General features: G+C 34.5%; 1 protein-coding gene across 9 annotated transcripts in view; it reads left to right on the top strand.

Moving 5' to 3' along the window:
- Window positions 1-22173, top strand: part of LOC138126518 (receptor-type tyrosine-protein phosphatase epsilon-like) — a 195700-nt gene that overhangs the window by 152017 nt on the left and 21510 nt on the right. For 2 of the 9 annotated variants that reach the window (XM_069042270.1, XM_069042268.1), the window contains exons 3-16: window positions 4194-4326; window positions 4428-4600; window positions 4660-5098; window positions 5152-5330; window positions 5433-5520; window positions 5570-5652; window positions 5706-5969; window positions 6023-6144; window positions 6196-6331; window positions 6382-6625; window positions 6683-6891; window positions 6947-7075; window positions 7128-7276; window positions 8590-12575. In XM_069042270.1, coding sequence (XP_068898371.1) covers window positions 4194-4326; window positions 4428-4600; window positions 4660-5098; window positions 5152-5330; window positions 5433-5520; window positions 5570-5652; window positions 5706-5969; window positions 6023-6144; window positions 6196-6331; window positions 6382-6625; window positions 6683-6891; window positions 6947-7075; window positions 7128-7276; window positions 8590-8803 — 2562 coding nt within the window. In that variant the 3' untranslated portion in view covers window positions 8804-12575. Of the gene's footprint in view, window positions 1-4193; window positions 4327-4427; window positions 4601-4659; window positions 5099-5151; window positions 5331-5432; window positions 5521-5569; window positions 5653-5705; window positions 5970-6022; window positions 6145-6195; window positions 6332-6381; window positions 6626-6682; window positions 6892-6946; window positions 7076-7127; window positions 7277-8589; window positions 12576-18411; window positions 18461-22173 lie in introns of those variants that run through there. The other 7 variants (XR_011157863.1, XR_011157864.1, XM_069042273.1 and 4 more) reach the window with 7 other exon arrangements.

The following is a 22173-nucleotide window of genomic DNA, read 5'->3' as shown; positions in this document are numbered from 1 at the left end:
TAATTATGCGAGCAAATTTCTTCAATGACTAATTTGTCATTAATGCAAAATTTTCTTAATTTATTTTGCACTGCTGCTACTGCTACCTTAAAAAACTAAATAAAACTATGAACACCCTACATGATTTACTCGTATATCGGGTATGTCAAAAAGGACGGACAGGCGTTTTAATAGCATAGCATAGCATAACATAGACCCCGATTTTGTACCAAAAACTGTTCTGCAGCTTTCAGTTAAAGAAAAAACTCCCAGAAAGTGAAAACGAAAATGGCAGCAACGCAATAGGTAACTAAAAATACCGTATGTAGTTGTCATGGTTATATTTTTTTCTCTCATTCATTGGTCAAAATGCCTAAAAACATTCGCACTGGGATGCCTTCCGTCAGGACAACGCATGGTGTATGTTTGTGCAGCTAAGTGCCGCGTTATTTTCTGCGGCACCAAGAGCTAAATACATATTACAATATTCATCTGCGGTAAAACTCATTTTGAATACATTTCGAAAACTGTCACAATTTAATTGACATTATACAGTGTGGAATAAAATGATTTACATCTAGTTACCTTTGGAATTTTTGCACATGTAAATTTTCCTGTACCGCTCTACTTTTTTTTTTGAAGTGCCGAACTATTAGTTCTGTCAATAAATGTCATCAATCGAATTGACAATTGTTACAATTTACTAAATTGAATTAACAAACGTTGGTGGCCACTTTCAACACTAGCTGTGACTTGCTTTTGTTAGCTCCTTTTTAATTTCAATTTCTACTTTGCATTCATATGATCCTTTCGCAATAAATCACATTTGGAATATTTTGAGGTTAGGCTTCCTTTTTTTTTGTAGAGCGGCATTTCGTATTTTTACAAGGGTAATGCAAAGGTAACTAGATGTAAATCATTTTATTCCACACTGTAGTATTTTACAGTAGAAGTCCGTTAGGATAGCCTTTACTGCCGAGCCAGAGATTTTGTGAGACGAGCTCGCAGAGCGAGTCGAATAATACTGGCGAGGCTGTAAAGGCCCTAACGGACCTGTATTGTACAATAGTTTTTGTAATATCTCTACGATTCGTTCAAAATTATCTTTTTGAAACACATTTTTTTCAACGCCATCGAAAAAACCGAATAATTAATAAGTAGGGTTAGGCGGAAAATAGTTGGCGCCCCCCACCAGTCCGCTCCAGCGCCGCACCGCTACCTTTTTCGCTGCGAGCGTGAACCGTGGATCCTTTGATCATACGAACGCGCTGCACTGGATTGTGATGGTGGGAGGTATTCTTGTCGCTTTCACTATTTTCCGCCTAAGTCTATTAATAAGTGTGCGGAGGACGTCGTCATGTCAACCGTTGTTTGTGAAAAAAAATTGTTTCAATGTTGTTTGTCAGATTTGTTCAACGCTTAACTTTCCGTTGGAAATAAGTGAATGAAATCAATAAAAAATCGCAATCAAGATATTCCCGATGTCCGGAAGTGAGGTCATCATCATTGCCTGCAAAATCGCGCTTGTGTTAGTGAAGCATCATCTTCGATCTTGTCTCCATTTGCTGCTGTTTGTCAGATTGGTTCAACAGTTAACTTTCCGTTGAAAATAAACGATTGAAATGAATAAAAACTCGCGATCAAGATATTCCCGATGTCCGGATGGCCGCAGAGCAAGTGAAGTCATCGTTATTCCCTGCAAAATCGCATTTGTGTTGGCGTTAAAATTCTGAAGCATCATCTTCGATCTCGTCTACATCTGCTAGTGGCATACGGATTTCGATTAATTCAAGGTGTGTCCCATAACATTAAACATTAATTATTGTACCAATTGTAAAAAAGTTGAAAAATAAAGTTTAGATCTACGTTGCTATAGTTATTTAGTCATTTATAACGGCCGCTCCCGCTCATAACGGACACCTATAACGGACTCCGGCCGTTATGAGGTTGTTTACATGGTGACAAACAGTCCGGAAAGCCACCTTTAACAACTAGATATTACAAAAATGTATTTTAATAAGGGTTTTTTTTTTCGTTGCTATGCTATGTTAGCAATGTTGCCACGTTTGAAAACTACTCCCCCACACCAAATTTCATCAAATCATCATGTTTAATTTAACACTGACAGAGAAACTGATTTCAAACATATTCGTGAAAGGAATTTTTGGATATCTGTTGAAGGCACCTTTGAAAGTTGACACATACAATTATGTTACCACATTAATAACAGGATCATTTAATTTTATAGGCAGTTTAGTTGTAACTTCCAAAAAAGCTCTTGCACGTTAACGAAAGGCGAAAAGCAAAAAAAAAATTTCTTCATGTTCCATGATTACCCTAAATTGTGTACCTTCTTTGGTGTCCGACCTTTTTGACACACCCGATATACATTTTAGATTTCCTTGAACCGTTTGTAATAAAATGCCAAATGAACATTTTTTCCGGAAAATGGAATTTCTATAATTAAATTTTATATAAATTAGAAATTAAGTACTTAAATCAAGTTTTTAGATAGCCGATGACCAGTTTCTTGGTTAAACGTTACATTTAGTGATAATTTGTTACTATTCTAAAAAAAAAAAATAAGTAATATTAAACGTAAATTAGGCCGCAATTTTTTTTGTAATTGAAATATGGTACTACCATGTACTATGGCGGACAAAAAAATTTGAACGATCAAATTTTGGCATATCAAAAATGTCAAAGTAAGCTGCCCTTTACTGTTATTATGACGTTTATAAATTAAATCGAAAAATTAGTGATACAATGCCAGCCGTATCTGAATTTACTAAAGCCAAAATAGTAACCCTTCACCAGAGGAGTATGTCGTATGGGCAAATTTCGACGAATTTAGGCTTATCGAAGGGCACTATCCATGCCATTATGCGGAAGTAGGAACACACTGGGACGGTGGTTCGGCGTCCAGGTTCTGAAAGAAGGCGGGTGTCTTCCGTGGAACAGAACGAGGCACCCCCGAACTATCACCGAAATCTGTGCCTGTCCATGAGGAATAGATTGCTCTTGGTTGTGCAACAAAATGGAGCAATGATCAAATATTGACTTCTTCAGTTTTAGTTGTAAAGTTTTTTTTATTTTAAACTTTTAATTTTAAGTTTAATAAATAAATGTTATAATTTGTTAGTATTGTGGATTGATCTGTACTTTGAATTTTTTGATATTTGCGTACCAAAATACAACCTGTTGGGTCGTTCTGTCTTGATGTAAATAGAAATAAATTTGGTTTCATCTATGATGAAGACATTCCTGATTTTGTGTTGATGCTAAACCTCTAAGAACTAGATAGGTACGTATCTACATTCTACACCATTCGATAGCTTAAGGGCTGCAGCGACTTTCGCAATTTCGACGGCAAAGACGAAACGATTAAGATTCATCCACGTTCACCATTCGTGAGCCAACATAGGCACACCAAAATTTTTGTGTTAATCTATGATTGACTAATCTGTCACTGGTGACATGACAAGAAAGGCAAAAATAAAAAATGAGGTTAGTTGACCATAAAGCCAGTTTTACATTTATATGTCAAAGGAATAACAAGTCGTTCGAAATTTTTTGTCCGCCATAGTACAGTGGAATCTGTCAAAACGTCAATAGTAAGAAATTTGTTTTAGAAAGAGTTGTATTACTATATTACAGATTTATTTAAATGAAAATTTAGACAAATCAATTTTTTTTAAATTTAACTGCTTAGTTTTAATCCATGAATAAACGATATACCTACGTAGATTCTACAGAGAAGTGATTTATCAAAATGAAAATTGAAATAACGATTAGAACAATTAGTAACATTAAACCCACCTTTCTTTAGTCCACTAGTAATTTCAGGATCTTCATCTGAATCACTCATTTTGACTTTTATTGAGACTGACATAAAACTGACAAATTAATTTTAAAACAATAAACATATAATGTTTCCTTAGTTACCACAACCGGCCACCGCACTTGACCAAAATGGAAGCACAAATTACAGTTAAAATAGGTTTTGATTTATGAAATTTAAAAATTTTTTATAGACAACTCGTGTTAGCGTGCTTTTTTTTTCATGCGTGTGGATTATTTAACTGGTCTACGACTCGTTTAATAAACTTCCACACTTATGAAAAAAAGTTGCACTTCTAACACTCGTTGTCTAAATAACTATTAAACTACCAATGTGTGGTTTCTTAGTTTATTATTTTCGCTGACGTTTTCAGTGGTATCACCTAAAACTAAAAAACAATACATTCGAGTGTACCAATATCGGCAACAGCTGTTGTATCCCATCCAATGTCACTGCTTCACAATATTACATCAGCAATGCAATGAACGTGTGGAAACTGCACAACTGTAAGTAATAAAGAAAATATTATGTTGTCAAATAATTGTGTCTTGCTTCGGTGTACAATTGATTGTTTTAGTTTACTTATATCTGGATCTATCTATTACAGATACTTATCTACATACGACTCAAAGTAAAACAGAAACGATCTACACAAAACTAGAAAACTGCACAATTATAGAAACAGGATGTTTTTCTATGTATTTGGCAATGTGTCCTGGCTGCAATATTACAATTCAATTATTAAACTCAACCCATAATAATATTACTGAATCGTTTACTGTAACTTTATTGTAACAAATTAATATACCTTAACCACAATTAAAAAGATCTCTTTTTAGGGCAACGGAAAATGGAAAAAACAACAATTTCCATTGAAAAACTTTACTACTTGTTTCAACATATCAGTAACAACGAACCATACCTCTGTTGAAAAAGGGTTTTCGGCTATTGGCGACACTGCATATTTGTCTTCAAATCTAAGTTGTGAAGAGAATAAAAGATACATACTCATTGACAATAGTATTTCTAATGTGTCTTGTGAAAATGCTTTAAATGAAAAAATAAATACAACATCCAGCTTACCGGATTACAAAAAATATAGTAGGAATGTTATAGATAAGAATGCTACGAGTGTAATAGAGGACAAGAGATCTAGTGATCTCGCTACATCTTCCTTCAACCCTCTATACCTGCTGATAATTCTTCCTATTGTGTTCATTGCATCGGTGTTAATATTTGTTTACTTTAAAAAGAGAAAATCCAAATTGGGACCTGGTGGTATAATTTCGTATTTCGCACACTGTAATTGTAAATTAACAGTAAAATTTTAGAAGCAGTAGTATTCAGAAAGAATGAAAACGAAGATACAGAAATATTATTAAATTCAAAAACTGACAATTCGGCAACACGTGATCAATGGCCTTCAATTAAAGGGCCACTTTTTTCAAATTACATTCATCAAGTGTTTAACAGGGAGAAAACTTCTGACGATCTCAAAGCGCAGTTTGAGGTATGTATTTTTTATGTTTATAGCACCTATACACAATTTTACTCTTCTTAAAGTATATATAATTAAAAAAACGTATATATATAATTTAGACACGTATTTTAGTCTCTTCCTTCTGGATATTTGAAAGAAAGCAATGAAGGCAAAAAGCCGGAAAATTTGGAAAAGAATAGATATCCCAACATTCTTCCTTGTAAGTGTTTTCTGTTTCAAAATGTTCAGTCTCTTAGTAAAAATTTTAGATGATGAAAATCGAGTCAAACTCCACAAAACTTTGGGTGACGAACACCGATCTACAGATTACATAAATGCCAGTTACGTACAGGTAAAATTTATTTCGAAAAATCTAAAATGTATTTAGTCAACTGGCGTTTTTAGTGTTTCGATAATCCTAAAGAATATATTGTTACACAAAATCCTACGGAAAAGACCTTCACAGATTTCTGGCGAATGATCTGGCAAGAGAAAGTAGAATATATTGTAATGATAAGTCACAACGATGAAAAATATTACTGCTATTGGCCGCAAACAGACTGTCAAATGAGGTGCGATGGCATGGAAATTTACTCACCTAAAGTCTCGTCATATGAATTTTACGAGCACAGAATGTTAGTTTTACAGCGATTTGGAGAGTCTAGGAAGGTACAAGTATAAATAAACCCACTGTGTATCCCATTTAAATTCTAATTTTGTAGCTTAATCATCTTCATTTTAACACGTGGTCCAATAATTTCTTGTCGTCCCACGTTTTCGCCGAGTTCATGAATGACCTATTATCCATACCCCATCACTCTGTACCAGTGGTATTTCACTGTTTGTACGATTTAGTAAAAACATGAAAACGAGGAAACTTAAAAATATTTTGTAGGGGTGGCTTAGGCAGATCAGCAACTCTGGTCTTGTGCGACATAGCTTTACGAGAAGTTGCAAGCAGTGGTTTGTTCAATTTGTTCGAGACCACCAAAAAACTGAGAAACAGTAGAGCCGATATGGTCCAGAATTTGGTAAAAAGTTCTGGTAAAAATATCAATTCGATTATTATTCACTGTTTTAGAAACAATACCAACTAGCTCATCTCATAATTTATGAGAACCTTAACTACAGGAATGATGCGATTGAGTTAAACCAAGACTATGAAGCTTACTGTAACAAGTTGTTTGAGGATAATACCATTAAAAAAATGTGGTCGAAACTTTTGGAACACAGAGAATGGATGTTCAGTGCTCTTACACCCTACACTCCTTGCTGGGATGAGCCAAAGAAGAACCGTTATCAAAATGATAATAATCTGCTTCCTGGTTTGTACACCACACCACATTTGATATTAAATTGACAATTCAACATTTTGTGTTTAGTTGAACACAGCCGAGTGACATTACAAGTATCACCAGACGCTGAATCAGATTACATCCATGCCATGTACGTGGTTGACTACAAGCAAAAGGAAAACTATATTGTGGCTCAACAACCACTGCGCAACACCCTATCAGATTTTTGGTTAATGGTTATACAAAACCAAGTTGAAGTGATCATCAATTTAAACGAGCTGAATTGTACAAACTCGGTAAAATTACAGCAATTAACACCCTACAATTTTTACTCAAATTAAATTTTCCTAGAACGATTGTTGCTACTTTCCGACAAACCACAACAAGGCTATCAAAACTAACATAAAAGAAGTCACAATTGAATTGGATACTATTAAAGAGTATCGCTACTACAACAAGTTTACATTGAAAATTAATGGAGTAATGTGGTGCTTTTTTATTTTACCCTGACCGTTCATTGTACTCGTTTTAGCTGAAGCTGAAAAAACCCCCGTCAGTTTTCAACGTCAAAAAATGGCCCAAAATTAAAGGAGTACCAGACAGCACCGACCTGATGTTGGACATTTGGGATGCAATAAGGAAAGAAAACTCACAAGGGGGTCGAATTTTATTTTGCTGCGAGTAAGTTTGACAGGAGCTTATACAGGTGATTCTGAAATAAGTTTGGAAAAAAAATGTGGAGTATCCTTTACGAAATCATTCTGCGTAAATGACTTTTGGAAGTGAAATCAAAAGAATGCACATTACCCAATATCCTCGGATTTTCGACAGCTATGAATAGGCAAAATTTGTCCGAATTTGTTCACTTCATTAGCAACCATAAAGTCGTAGGTGCAAGCACTTTGTAAATGTTTCAATGAAAATGATCGAAAGGGGAGTACCTAATGTTGTCACGTTTGTGACTACGGGCAACTTTTATCTTTGATTATTATTCTTGGTAAACCTAAACGCTAAACTACCAGGATAATCAATTAATAATTTTTTTATTATACCTGAATCATAATCCCTGTTTTTGACACTAAAATGCGTGCGAAAAAGGGCCTTTAAAACACTAAAGCTTTAAGGGTTGCTTAGGTAACAACAAATTCACCTACATTTTGAACAATGATAAATAGACATTTATATACAATTTATGATAGCAACGAAACAACAATAATTGACCATTTCTATATCAACGATTGATGACACAGATTAGGTACTTCGGAAAAGGTATTTCAATTCACTTTTTTTGTTATAATTTTCAGATTGTAGTGCAGGTATAATAAAAAATAGCGTATGATACACGTTTATAAGGGCCTTTAAAGCACTTGCGACGTTAAAAGCACTCCGCTACGCGTCGTGCTCTTAAACTCGTCGCGCGTGCTTTAAAGGCTTCCTTACAAAACTTGTATCATAATATACTATTTTTTCACTACTAGTAATAAAGTAAAAACCACGGTGGAGAAGTCCCTTATAGCCTTCGCGCCTTACAACCCTCGGCGCGCCTCGGGCTCTAATCTTGGCGCTCTGGCTATAATCATGAACTTCTCCACCTTGGTATATAATATACTATTAACTCAGCAGCGTACTAGCAATTTTACCAATTTTTGAATCATTTGTATCTCGAAAACGAAAAAACTTTTATAAGAAATATTTTTGTCTATCACTTCTTCTCATCATCGCCAATTACCGTTTTTTTTTCCAAACTTATTTCAGAATCACTCTGTATACTATGTAGGTATACACGGTGGTTCAAAAAGGATAAAAAAACGTCACTGAAAAGGTTCTTACCTAGCTCTGTTCTAATTATTCTATCATACAAAATGCAGATCTACTTTGCAATTTTGTTGAGAATTATTATTTTATCATGAAGTTTTCACTTTTCTGTTTTTTAACACATATGACCCACTGTGTGAATGTCATTTCTTGATACACACATTTATTATGATTTCTAGTGATGGAATCAGATCCAGCGGTTTAATGGTTTGCTTCTTGTACATGGTTGATAAGATGATTCACGAAAGAAAATGCGATGTTGCTGGTGCTGTAAAATCTGTGAGACGCACACACATTAATTTTATCGATTTCGAACAGTTTGTCTTTCTACATCGCGCTGCACTGACATTTTATAAAAACGTTCTTGAACGAGATAACGAACAGTTATTGTAATAAGTGATGGTTATAGGTACTATTACAATCATAAAATTTTGGACACCAAAGTTCTCACATTAATAGTTATTTAAGATATAAGTGTAAACAGTTATCCTTTATTGCACGAACGGGTTTAAAATACGACCGAGGTACGAGGGAGTATTTTAAAAGATGTGAGTGCAACAAAGGAACTTTTTACACGTATGTCTTACAACATTTTATCTACGATCGTGAGATCATCACACCGGTTTCAACATAAATTTGTATAAAATAATTATCATTGGTTCAATATTTGATGAATAACCAAAGTCGTTTGAGAACCACGTCGTTTAGCAACCTAAACAATGTTTCCAACAAATTCGATTGTTGTATTCTGACAGTTCTGTGCCATAAAAGCGAAAAATCGTGCTCTAAAACTTTTAGAGAACGATTCCGTCAGTTTCTCTAAACGTCAACTTTGACAACGATTTTTAGTGCAAAAAGTGCCTACTTTTTACGCGATCGTAGATAAAAAAATTACTCTAAATCATGCTTTATTGAAACTGTCACATGAAAGATGAAATTGTTGTCAATTTGACACCGGTTTAAAATATAATTTTTTTAATATGCGAGTACATTTGGGTATTTGTTTTATATTTTTTATTAATTAAAACCTCGTTTGTTCGATACCTCCCTAGAAAGTGGGTCTGTATCCATGGTTACCAGTGGGTGAAGGTTCCACTTTCGCTCATTCTCTTTCGCTCACGCACTTTCGCTCACGTACTTTCGCTCACGCACTTTCGCTCACGAATAATTGAAATTCGATTTTATGAAAAAGAATTTGTATATTGAAAATAATTACATACCAATAATAACTAAACGTTATTCACGTGGAGTTGAACATTTCAAGGTCAAATAATTTTATTTGTTCGATACCTCCCTAGAAAGTGGGTCTGTATCCATGGTTACCAGTGAGTCAAGGTTCCACTTTCGCTCACGCACTTTCGCTCACGTACTTTCGCTCACGCACTTTCGCTCACGCATAATTGAAATTCGATTTTATGAAAAAGAATTTGTACAGTGTGGAATAAAATGATTTACATCTAGTTACCTTTGCATTACCCTTGTAAAAATACGAAATGCCGCTCTACAAAAAAAGAAAGCCTAACCTCAAAATATATATCCAAATTCCAAATGTGATTTATTGCGAAGGGATGATATGAATGCAAAGTTGAGATTGAAATTAAAAAGGAGCTAACATAAGCAAGTCACAGCTAGTGTTGAAAGTGGCCACCAACGTTTGTTAATTCAATTTAGTAAATTGTAACAATTGTCAATTCGATTGATGACATTTATTGACAGAACTAATAGTTCGGCACTTCGAAAAAAAAAAGTGGAGCGGTACAGGAAAATTTACATGTGCAAAAATTCCAAAGGTAACTAGATGTAAATCATTTGATTCCACACTGTATATTGAAAATAATTACATACCAATAATAACTAAACGTTATTCACGTGGAGTTGAATATTTCAAGGTCAAATAATTTTATTTTTTGGCTCTGTAATTATGTTTTGTAAATAGTGACATGCAGCTAACCAACATAATGCGAATTTAGCAATGCTCAATCCATCGTGAACGGTATTTACCTGCATGTCACTGTTTGCTAAATTATTTGACCTTGAAATGTTCAATTCAACGTGAATAACGTATACAGTGCGTTTTTTTAAGACTGGCCAGAGGGTTTTACATGCTAATTTTTCAACCTCCTGTTAACTTTGTATTTGTAATACCTAAATGGTTGTAATAGACAATTTACAAATAAAATGTTATTTGCAAAAAATAGTGTGAACATTAATATTTTACATTTTATAACGATAGATTCATTATTTATGTTATAACAAGTTTCTTTACTTTAATAAAAATTAAATGAAATGTTCAAAATGGCCTCCAGAGGCAATTAAGCAATCACATAATCAATTACATATCAAAATTACAAATGTCAGGTGAAATTTTAGCCTACTGAAAATTTAAAATTAGAGCAAACGGAATTCAAAAAATGTCTTTTTGCTATAACTTATTCCTTGATTCTGGTTATTAAATTGAAATTGTTTCAATACATTATGATATCCCACAACTTTACTACAAAACTGAGTTGAATATTTTTATGAGGACAAAAGTTAACAGGGGGTTGAAAAATGTAGCTTGTAAAACCCTATGGCCAGTCTTAAAAAAAACTCGCTGTATAACAATTCATCACTTTACATAATTAATCACGACGGCCACCGAATATGCCCATCATCAGTACAACTTTCTGAAGGATCCACTCTTGGTCCGCCGCTTCCAGTAAAAACTTGCAAACATCGTTTCTTGAAGAAGTTGTAGCTTTTTTCGGCTGATAGTTTCTACATTTTGTTTTCAAAAAGGAGGTGAGACTGTTGAACCTGTACAATTTATTATATTAAAACAACTAATAGCTTATTAAAAAACCTCTTACCTGGATACCTGGAGATATCAACGTTTTGAAATACAAACAGTGTACTCTTCAACATTGAATATCACAACCGCGCTGATGCTGCTTTCGTCTTTTCCCTTGATCTCGGTCTGCCATTGTGTAAATATTTCCAATTCTTTCTGGTATCGTAATTTTGATTTCGTAGGCACCATTTGGTATCTACTTCGTGACACTTGCCTCTTCCAGGACGTCATCAGGAACACAGAATTCTTCGTCATCGATTTCCACAACGCACAATCACTTTATTGACTTTGCAAAACTTTGTTTATTTTGTATTTTATTTTTTCCATAGCAACAGATCTCTCCAAAAATGTGATTTATTTATTTTACTTTAATTTTATTTAAAATTTTGAATATGAGGAACAATATTTACTACTACTACTTTACTTTATTTTACCCTACGGGCTTTAAAGAATTCCTATACTTTACACAGTTCTAAATAAACTTACAATTCCAAAATCAATCTTTTTTTCTTTTTTTAAATTAACCTACATTTTCTTTTATTCCCCAAATTTTGAATATAAAGTTGCACTCATTTTCTAAGGAGTTATGTCAGGTATCGAACAAAATCAAATACAGCACTCGAGAGTAAGGCCGCTTTTGTTCACTTGAATTGCATCGTCCACTCCGCTGCGCGTCGTGGCCGAACATGCAATTCGCGTGAACAAAAGCTTTACCTTCCTCTCTCGTAGTGTAAATAAAAATAACTATTTATTCCATTTGCCTGATTTTTACAACTTTTTGAATATTTTCTCGGTAAATCTGACATTCACATTTTCAAAATTGACACAATCAAAATTGAGGTTATTAATACATAAGGGTCGTTTTAGAATGTATGACAGCACGATGACATTAGTGTCCAAAATTTTTTGATCGCAATAGTACAACATCGCTTGTTTTATAAAATTTTGACTGTTATGCAATATTAGCAGGAAGAATAGTAGTTTATTTGACGAGTTTGTGTGTTTCACTCGCGTTTTAAAATGGCCCACACGTGCCAAAAAAGGCCCAATTTACACACGAACGAGTTGAATACAACGTTTTTTTGTTCGACGAGCCCCTTAAAGGCTCCAAATCGCTTAAAACCTTTAAAATTAGCTTGACGTTTCGTTTTGACAAGCTGTGACATTTATCAAAATCCGTTCACATAGGAGAAAATTCTCAAATTCTGACAGTGTCGAACAAAAAAATATTATACCTACACATTTTAAGTTAAATAATTTACTTTAAAAAAAGATTTGTTTTGTCATATTATGTAATAATATGTATAATAATAAATACCTTATATTGTAATCTTATTCGAATGTTTAGATTCCTACATACCTATGCAACCCACAATAGATTCCCAAAGTTAACGTGGATATTTGTCTTTTGATTTAAAATATATTAAATATAGTTATAGAGGGTTATTCTAAATGATTCTAGTCCAAGTAGGCATAAAAACTGTGTAAAATTTATGGTTGCCGCTCCATATAAATGATGTGAATAAGTGAGTATACACCTTTCACACACAGGAGTTGAAGTGGGTGCAAAACTCAATATTGTTGGATTCAATCGTTAATTTAAAATAGTATATTATGAGACAAGTTTATAAGGAAGCCTTTAAAGCACGCGCGACGAGTTTGCTTTTGACGTCGCAAGTGCTTTAAAAGCCCTTATAAACGTGTATCATACGCTATTTTTTATTATACCTGCACTACAATCTGAAAATTATAACAAAAAAAGTGAATTGAAATACCCTTTCCGAAGTACCTAATCTGTGTCATCAATCGTTGATATAGAAATGGTCAATTGTTGTTGTTTCGTTGCTATCATAAATTGTATATAAATGTCTATTTATCATTGTTCAAAATGTAGGTGAATTTGTTGTTACCTAAGCAACACTTAAAGCTTTAGTGTTTTAAAGGCCCTTTTTAGAATCTGCGTCTCTAATAGGTCTATTGTTGTATTCAATTTGGAGTCGTTTATGGCTATCTCTTAAAGCACTCGTAGTTTAATAGATTTATTGCAATGCTATTTTTGAATAAAAATTCATATAAAACAATTGCTTATAAAAAAGAATATTTTATTCAAAAAATTGAAATTACGCCTAAACGGCTGCAAATAGGCATACATAATGTTAATAAAAGTGGCCTTAAAATTTAATTTTACAATTATATCTAGCATCAGAAATGGTAATTGCCATTTAAAAAAATGAAGTTTTCGACATTTTTTGATTATCAATTTTAAAAAATTGCAGTAGGCCTATGAAACATAAAAAAAATGTCGTTGATAGCGCAAAAAAGCGGCCAAATCTTTGGCAAGTCAGTAAAGTAAAAATAAATTATTTATTTGTGATGGGACAGGAATTATAAATTTTTTAATGAAGCCCTGCAACCTCACTTTTTTGCAAAAAAGATGACATAGGTAAGAAACGATAACAGATAAGTATTGACAAAAAGACGTACTAAACTCAAAAGTTAACGTAGAATCGAAATGTGAAGTCAAAATGGGGCCTTTCTATTTAAAAAAATAAAGATGGCATCGATTTCCGGTATTTCCGGAAGTGCCGCCATTTTTAAAATATTTCATTTGAACTTGGAGTAGTCGATATTAGTGAACTACCAATTTTCATATTAATATGATTTTGGGAAATCGAAAAGTTTCTAATGAACGGGCTACGTGAATCAGCCTGTATAGTGCTGGTTCTGGCTCACTCAAAAATCACGTTTTTGAATCATGTGTTTTGCGTGACCTTCAACTGTATCAGTCATGTCGCGATCAAAACGCTAGTTTTAATTTGCGTTTGTAGTTTAGTCAAAACATAGTTTTTGATTCAGAGTAAATTATCTGATCATTACATCCGTTTTGGTTCCATCAAAAACATGGTTTTCAGACGACCACTGTGAAATATGACACATTTCACACGGTTTTTCCTTAGTGAAAATTTAAAATTGCAAACGATTTCAACACGAACACGAACGAACAGCCTAACCGTGTACAATGAAAAATTTGAGAAATCTGATTGGCCGACAGCTGTGTGTTTTTATATTGTACACGGGCCGATGAGTAACGATGTCTATCTCCCCGCAACGGCATAATTATTTTGTCCGCAGCTCTGTCGAATGATATTTGAAGTTTGAAGGGATGCCGAATATTAGCGTTTTTTTTTTGTGGTCGTCGGAAAAATATCGTGTAAACCACGTGTTGAAAATTCGATTTCATTTTCAACTCTTGATATACAATATACTATTTTGATTCATGTAAGTAAGCGGTATTTTGCGTGACTTATATTTTTATAAGCTAGAAACATTGAGGAAAATATTGATGTTTCATATTTCTGTGCTCTGTGCAAATCATAGTTTTTGATTCATGCAAATAAGTAGCATTTTGCATGATCTTTATTTTTCTGAAGGGGTCATTGTGTTTTCATTCATGTAAACATTGAGGTAGTGGGGGATCATTTTATAATTGTATGCTGAACTTACATTTTCATAGTATTAAAGCAGCTGCATAGTATCAAAATTAAACGATGAGTCATTTCTTAAAATCTATAAACGAAGAAACTCATCTTGTGCCATATGTGAGGGCAAGTTATTTAGAAATTGATAGAAGATTCCCCATTAAAAGATTTATTAAGACGGAAACTCAGTTTGGTGAACAAGTAGTCGTTGATTGTAGTGAATTTAAAACGCCTCTTCCACAACGGTTTACAGAAAAATTTAGCGAAAAAGTTATTCAAACTTTAAACAATTTATTGAAACAAGGAAAAAACATTTTTATGGTTAGTGAAGGAATAGTTGGAAGAACAACCAATATCAAGTTTGTTGAACAGACAGAAGAATAAATTTTCCTGGAGCTACACGAGAAAAAAAAAGCCTGTGCCGATTAAATATAAGTGTCCATCATGCAAAGGTGAAAGTGATATGGAAGGTGTCAGGTGTCTTCCTTGCGCCATGCATGATTTAATTAAGAGTCAACATTTTAAACATTTTTTACGAGAATATAGAACTAAAGAGTGAATTTGTGTGTTCCTAAATGTTATTATTTATTTTGTAGTAATGTAAATATAAATCAACTTTCACATATTCATGTTGTCTTATTGCTACTATCACTACCATATTGTGATGTAAAATATTGCTTAATCGCAATTATGTGAAGCTTGAAGATGCTGACTTAGGTTAGTCATCTCTATCCGGATGATTATGAACTGCAAAGTAAGGAAATAATGAAATAAACCACTAGATTCTTTATTATAATTTTATTAAAAATATAAATTACATTTGAATGTATTATGTGATGCTACTTTTATCAATCCAACTGTTGTGTGTGTTGTTTAGTCCTAACCACTTGACATACAATTTTTTTCCTTTTTTTCTTAAAATTTTTCCACCAGGTAAATATCCGAATGTTTTACTTTCTGCAATTCTTCTTCATAAAATCCTCCTAATACATCTCCGCCCTGTACATCTTTTAATAAATATGTTGTTGGATTAGTTAGCTTTTGTTTTTAACAATGAAAATTTCGTTTGACCAATTGGCTGTATAAGATTTATCAAAAATTTGACGATGTTTACTTATTCGTACATGATCACCAACAGAAAATTTATTATGTACATTTGCAAGCTTTATATGAGTATAAATTGATTTCAATATTGATCTTTCATTGCTTTTTTTAACATTTGCGGGTGTAGTTTTAATTGTGCTGTGATATTTGTTGTTATATTCGTTGCCGATTTTATCTAATATATTGACCCATTTATAATTTCCTTGAAAACTAAATTGTACCCACATTAATTGCTTTAGCGTTCTGTTGACTCGTTCAACTATGGATGCTTTAATAGAACTGAACGTACTATAATGATTAATTTTACGGTTTTTCATTAAACTTTGAAATTTTGTATTTAAAAACTCTTTACCGTTGTCAGTCTGTAAGTTTTTAGGTGGTGGTTTTACTTTTAGTAAAATATTCTCCATTGCTGTACTCACATCCATAGAATTTTTTGTCTTTAATGGAGCCATCCAAACGTACTTAGAAAAGTAACCAATTACAACTGCAATGTATTTAAATTTTTGATTTTCTTTGGCATATGGAATCATTTTTACAAGATCAGCTTGCAATGTTTCATTTAGTCCTTTAATTATAATACGACGACGTTTGAATTTTTTTCTTGCAGGCTTACGTAATTCTTTTACGATATCCATTTTGATGGAAGTAGGTTTATAACCATTATCTTTTAATTTGGAAACCATGCTTATTATTAGTGTTTTATACTCCATTCTTTATCTTGGTGAGTGGTCGATGCGATCAAGCAAGCCATGGGTAGCTTTGTAAGTTTTACTTTTTCCACCAAATATGTGTGTGGTGTAAATCAAATATTAACTGTCATCGGTGTCATTCAGATTCAGAGTCTTCGTCAAGCATTTGTGTCCAAATGTCGCGATCTTATGTCGCGAAATGAAAATATATAAGCCGTACACATCGATTCTTAAATTTAACCGTTCCCGGTCTGAAAATTATCGGCGCGTCCGTCGTCGGTCAATCGTCAATCCGACCGAACATTCAACTCATTCTGTGCCGTGCATTCAACATTATTCCCGTCCCGTGCCGGGCAATATTGCAAAGATGTTTGGGTTTGAAAAATTAACCGGATTATTAAACCATAAACCGGACCTAATTTCACCGGAGAGTGTGTGTTGTCGGTCTAGAACATTTTGAAATTCCCAAGTAAGTTATGAAAATTTTAGAAAACGATGCGATGTAAAGATGACACGTTTGAGGTTATGTCCCGATGCGTGTGAATCATGAGCAATTCAACCTGGAAAATAATAAATAGAAAGACTTTGCGGCGTCTCTGTAAGTACATTATTGTAATATTTGAATATTTTTTAACAACTACCAACGCACTTTTCCATGGGAACTTTCAAAAATCCCTAAATTCAACTTGACGGCTGAAAATTTTCCTAAGACCACTCACCAAGATAAAGAATGGATTATATAATCGCTTTTTCATCATTGACTGACTGATTTTCAAATTTTATTGGACATTTAACAATTATCTGCGCAAAAAAACATTTAAATTTATTGTTTTTAGTTTTCGATGTATGTACTTTGTTTAACAACAAATGATATACTTGTTCCAAATTGAATTTGATAATTCAAAGCTTGTTCTTTAGTAAATAATTTATCATTTAAACTTATAAAAACCTCTTCATTGTTTAGAAGAATCTTTTCAATGGTACCCTGTTCTAATGGAAATTTATAATCAACTCTATCAAAGCCTATAATATATTTTATCCACAATTACCTTATAATTGAAGTTTTATCCACACTTATGAACCGTATAAAGTAACACTTTATCCACTAGTGGAATAATGAAATCACTTTATTCCACTAGTGGAATAATGAAAAAATACAATCTTAAATCAATCGAACAGGATCACTTTCTTCCATTTTCACCAACTTGCACAGCGTTTTGTACAAATGGAGTCGATAAACAATCAAAAATAAATAGCGACTATTCAACACCTCCCATGTTTTTTAGTTAATTTCAATGATTTTTGAGGTGACATCCGCTGTCAGAGTATAATGTCAAATCATTTTTTGATGACATGAGATGAAATTTTGGCGATTCTGATTTTAAATCGCTGTAATTGTGGATAAAACGTTATATTGAATTCGTGTTTTAGTCGCATTTTATCCACTAAAGAATATTAAACGCTCGTGCGTTCGCACTCGCGGTTAAAAATTCTTGCGTGGATAAAATGCTATCTAAAACACTTATACAATAAATAACTATATTATCTACAATGGCATTAGCTTCAAATTTTAAAATTACGCTATAAAACATATATGAGGATGAAAGTATTTCTTTGTCACTAAACTTTGTCAATACCAATTGTGGATTTTTAACTAAGTGAGGTCCAAATTCATCATGCGTCATCATTCAATAATAATACCAGATTCACGCAATTCTTCTACAATAATTGAAACTATTTCGTTATTGTGACCCGAATGTTCCGCTGTCTGCGAAGCAACTAATAACCGAAGTCTTTCGACTAATTCATTTGGATCATCCCAGTAAACATAATTTATTGGATAATTATTTGTTTCTTTTATCATACTTTTACCGATAGCTTTTCTTGGTCTTTTAGGAGTTTCAGTATAATTTTGAGATGGAAAGTATAAGGGAGCAATAACTGATTTATATTTATCAGATCTAAGGCGAATTGGAGCAGAAGGACCAAAGTTAGGACGACAAGCATTGCCCAAATCCAAAATCTCTTTATATGTACTCAAGTCATTTTGTGTATACTTTTTAGGATTGTTTTTAAATAAAAGTTCATAGAGTCCTGGTGTTGTTTTATAAAAGTTGTTATCTACTTTAATGTCTTTGTCCATAAACTCTACAACAGATGAACCAATAAAGAATTTCTCTTGAAAGCTGTCGTGTCTTATGCCAGTCCTATGATCAAATTCTCGTTTCTTATCAAGAATCATGGCACTTATACAGTGAGCGGCAAAAGTATGGAATAAATTCCTTAAAAATTAAATAAAATTTTATTCAAAAAAATATTTGGACAGGTCGATTTTAGATTATAAAAATACATGTGTCAGTACCAAATAAAATTCCAAGTAGTCATTTGTTTTCGAGTGATGACGTCATCCATACTTTTTTTAAATGGAAACCCCCTATTTTTTTTTTCTTGATTATGATAGCCCTTTTAATTGTCTAAATGACAGTATAAAAATTTTGTTATCTTACATAAGGAAATTTTTAAGAAAAAAAAAAAATGTGGAAAAAATAAATTTTATAACGAACAAAAACAAGTCAAAAAATCAAGTAGGTAAATCAAACAGTCAAATGTCACTGTCACTTTCATTCGTATGTGTTATTTGTTTTACAAAACATTGTCCAAAATGACTCATTTAACAGAAACACAACGTATAGAAATTTTAATTTTGATTGGGTGCGGGGATAAAACTAGATAGATAAAACTAAAACAGGGGGAATTTTTTCATAAACTTGCTTATTGTCAACAAACTGGGGGATGGCATTTCGAACATTTAATTCCATCATTAGATACTTACTAACACAGTTTTTGACTTGTTTTTGTTCGTTATAAAATTTTTTCCAAATTTATTTTTTCTCAAAAATTTCCTTATGTAAGGCAACAACATTTTCATAATACTGACTGTTGGAGCGGCCGGTCCAATTTAGTTTATGACGCCGCTTCCAATATTCCTGTCGACAATCATCCCCGGTGCCGGTACGTTGGTGGTCTCTTTCACAATAGTGGGAAAGTCCCGCCATCTGGCTCCGTCACATCTTGCAAAAGACCACCAGCGTACTACCCATGACGGAGAGGGGGTGCGAATTTACTTTTTGTACATTTTCGTTAGTTTTAAGTTAGTTGATAAGCAAATGTAGAACCAGAAACACCAATACATCTTTGTATTAATCTGAAGCATCTATCCTCATTTTGAAATCACGGTCCACATTGTGCGAAACCCCTACGCGTAAAAAGAAAACCCTACCGGACACGCAATTGGCGTGTCATAGGTTCAAACTCCTGGGTGCGGAAACATCCGTCAAACTTCGTAGGAGGCAATTGAACCGAAACATTTTTGGTCCTTCGAGCCGGATGTGTATCAAAAAGTAGTGCTTCAGTGCAATCAAAGTCCAGTGCAACAATCGAGCGCCCTCGCAGTGAACCAGGATCGTAATCGAGATTGCGACGAATCCATCTGCAGGCCCAGAGGTTCCCGAGGCAGCGACGACACCCCCCGTGGAGCAAAGGAAAGTGCAGGTCAGTGGCTTCCTTCTCATCCACATTTCTTATCACTCACCAACCTTCCAAATTGTGTGCATACCTCAAATTGCGGTTTGAAGTAAAAACCATCGTTTAGTCAGAACGAATTTAGTCATTAAGGCGGTTGGTTACATTACATAACGTTCGTACATAACTTTCAAAATGCCTGAGCTATCACTAGCTGCATTAATCAAATCCAGAGGGGCATTGAAGGCCCGCCTCACAAAGTTTGTTTCGATGGTCGACGAGCTCAACCAAGAAAATCCGAATTTTGATCAACTAAAAATGAAATTTGAGAAATTTAAAAGCTTAGAGAGCGAATTTGACAGCGTCCAAAAACAAATCGAATCTCACGTTGAAGAAGATGCTGTAGACGAGCAGGTCGACTATCGCGAAGAGTTCGAAAACAATTTTATCGCAGCGGCGGTTCGCGTCAACAAAATTCTGGACGCCGCGAAATCGGAAACGCCAAACGGAAACACTCATCATTCGAATATATCGGTTACGAATCCGAACTTCGTACCGGTAGCGCTTCCGACTATGAGTTTACCTTCTTTCGACGGAAGCTGGGAGCAGTGGCTCTCATTTTATCAGAGGTTTGATTCGCTAATTCACAGCAACGCATCTTTGTCGCCGATACAGAAATTTCAGTATTTAAATTCGTGCGTCACAGGAGAAGCCAGCAGCGTGATAAAATCTTTAGGCATCACCACCGAAAATTATCCAATCGCGATTGCTTTGCTGAAAGAAAGGTATGACGATCAACGTTTGATCATAAAAAATCATATTCGCGCGTTATTCGATTTACCCAACGTCACAAAAGATTCTCCCGCGTCTCTGAGGCAACTTATCGACAAGGTAGATTTGCACTTGAAAGTGTTAAAAACGTTAGATGCGCCGACGGAAACATGGGATCTTCTGATAATCCATTTAATCGAATTAAAATTAGATGCATTTACCATGCGGGAATGGGAAACAACCAACAAAAAAACGATGCCAACGCTAAAGGACATGTACGCGTACCTCAAGGATCGCTGTCGCGTGTGGGAAGCGATCCAATTTCACAAAAACCCCGAAAAGAACCGTGACGTTCAATCCAAGTCAAATCCGCAACAGAAATCAAAAGCGCCGTTCACGAGATCTTCCTCCAACTTGGCTACGCAACAGCCCTCGTGCAAGTTGTGCAATCAAAACCATTTTATGTATCAATGCAAACAATTTTTAAATTTGTCCGTTTCGGCTCGGATCGCCGAAGTCAAAAGATTAAAATTATGTTTCAATTGCTTGAGGAGCACCTCACATTCCGCGTCCCAATGCAAGTCAGGAGTTTGTAAAATTTGTAATAAAATGCACAACTCATTGCTCCATTTGACGGAACCCGCAGCACCTGTGACAACGAACGCGGCTGAAGACACCCCGATCGTAGCTAACCATCACTGTCATAGTTACGAATCGCAGGTACTTTTATCAACAGCAGTCATTCTCGTACGAGACAACACCGGCCAATATCAATCGTGTCGCGCATTGATTGATGTTGGGTCTCAATCCAACTTCGTAACGGTCGAAACTTGCAAACGTTTAAGGGTCAATTCGAAAGAAACCAACATCCGCGTCACCGGAATTGGTAATGCTAACGGCAGCATTGTCAATAAAATCGCCAGTCTGCAAGTCAAATCATTTCACAATGCGTTCGGTGCTAACTTGAATTGTCTTGTAGTACCGATCATAACTCATTCAGTGCCGGCGGAATCGATAAATGCAAGTCTCCTCCAAATCCCAAATAACATCAAGCTAGCGGATCCGCAATTTCATCGTTCCGGTCCCATAGATATTCTAATCGGTGCTGAAATCTTTTGGGACCTCCTCTGTGTCGGTCAAATCAAGGCCACCAAAGTGCACCCGGTTTTCCAAAAGACCCACCTGGGATGGATAGCCGGGGGCGCAATGCGTCTACCTGCCAAACTTCCGCAAAATTCCGTGACGAATTTACACGTCGTAACCAGCGCAGTGAATCCTCTCGACGCTCGAATTGCGAAATTTTGGGAAATTGAGGAAACTCCGGTTCACAAATCGCTAACTTCCGCTGAACGAGCGTGTGAGACA

Source organism: Tenebrio molitor, chromosome 3 (genome assembly GCF_963966145.1).
Source record: "Tenebrio molitor chromosome 3, icTenMoli1.1, whole genome shotgun sequence".
In the NCBI taxonomy this organism is placed as follows: domain Eukaryota; kingdom Metazoa; phylum Arthropoda; class Insecta; order Coleoptera; family Tenebrionidae; genus Tenebrio; species Tenebrio molitor.
The sequence above is the reverse complement of the archived record's forward strand: the minus strand, read 5'-3'. Positions and strand labels throughout refer to the sequence as shown.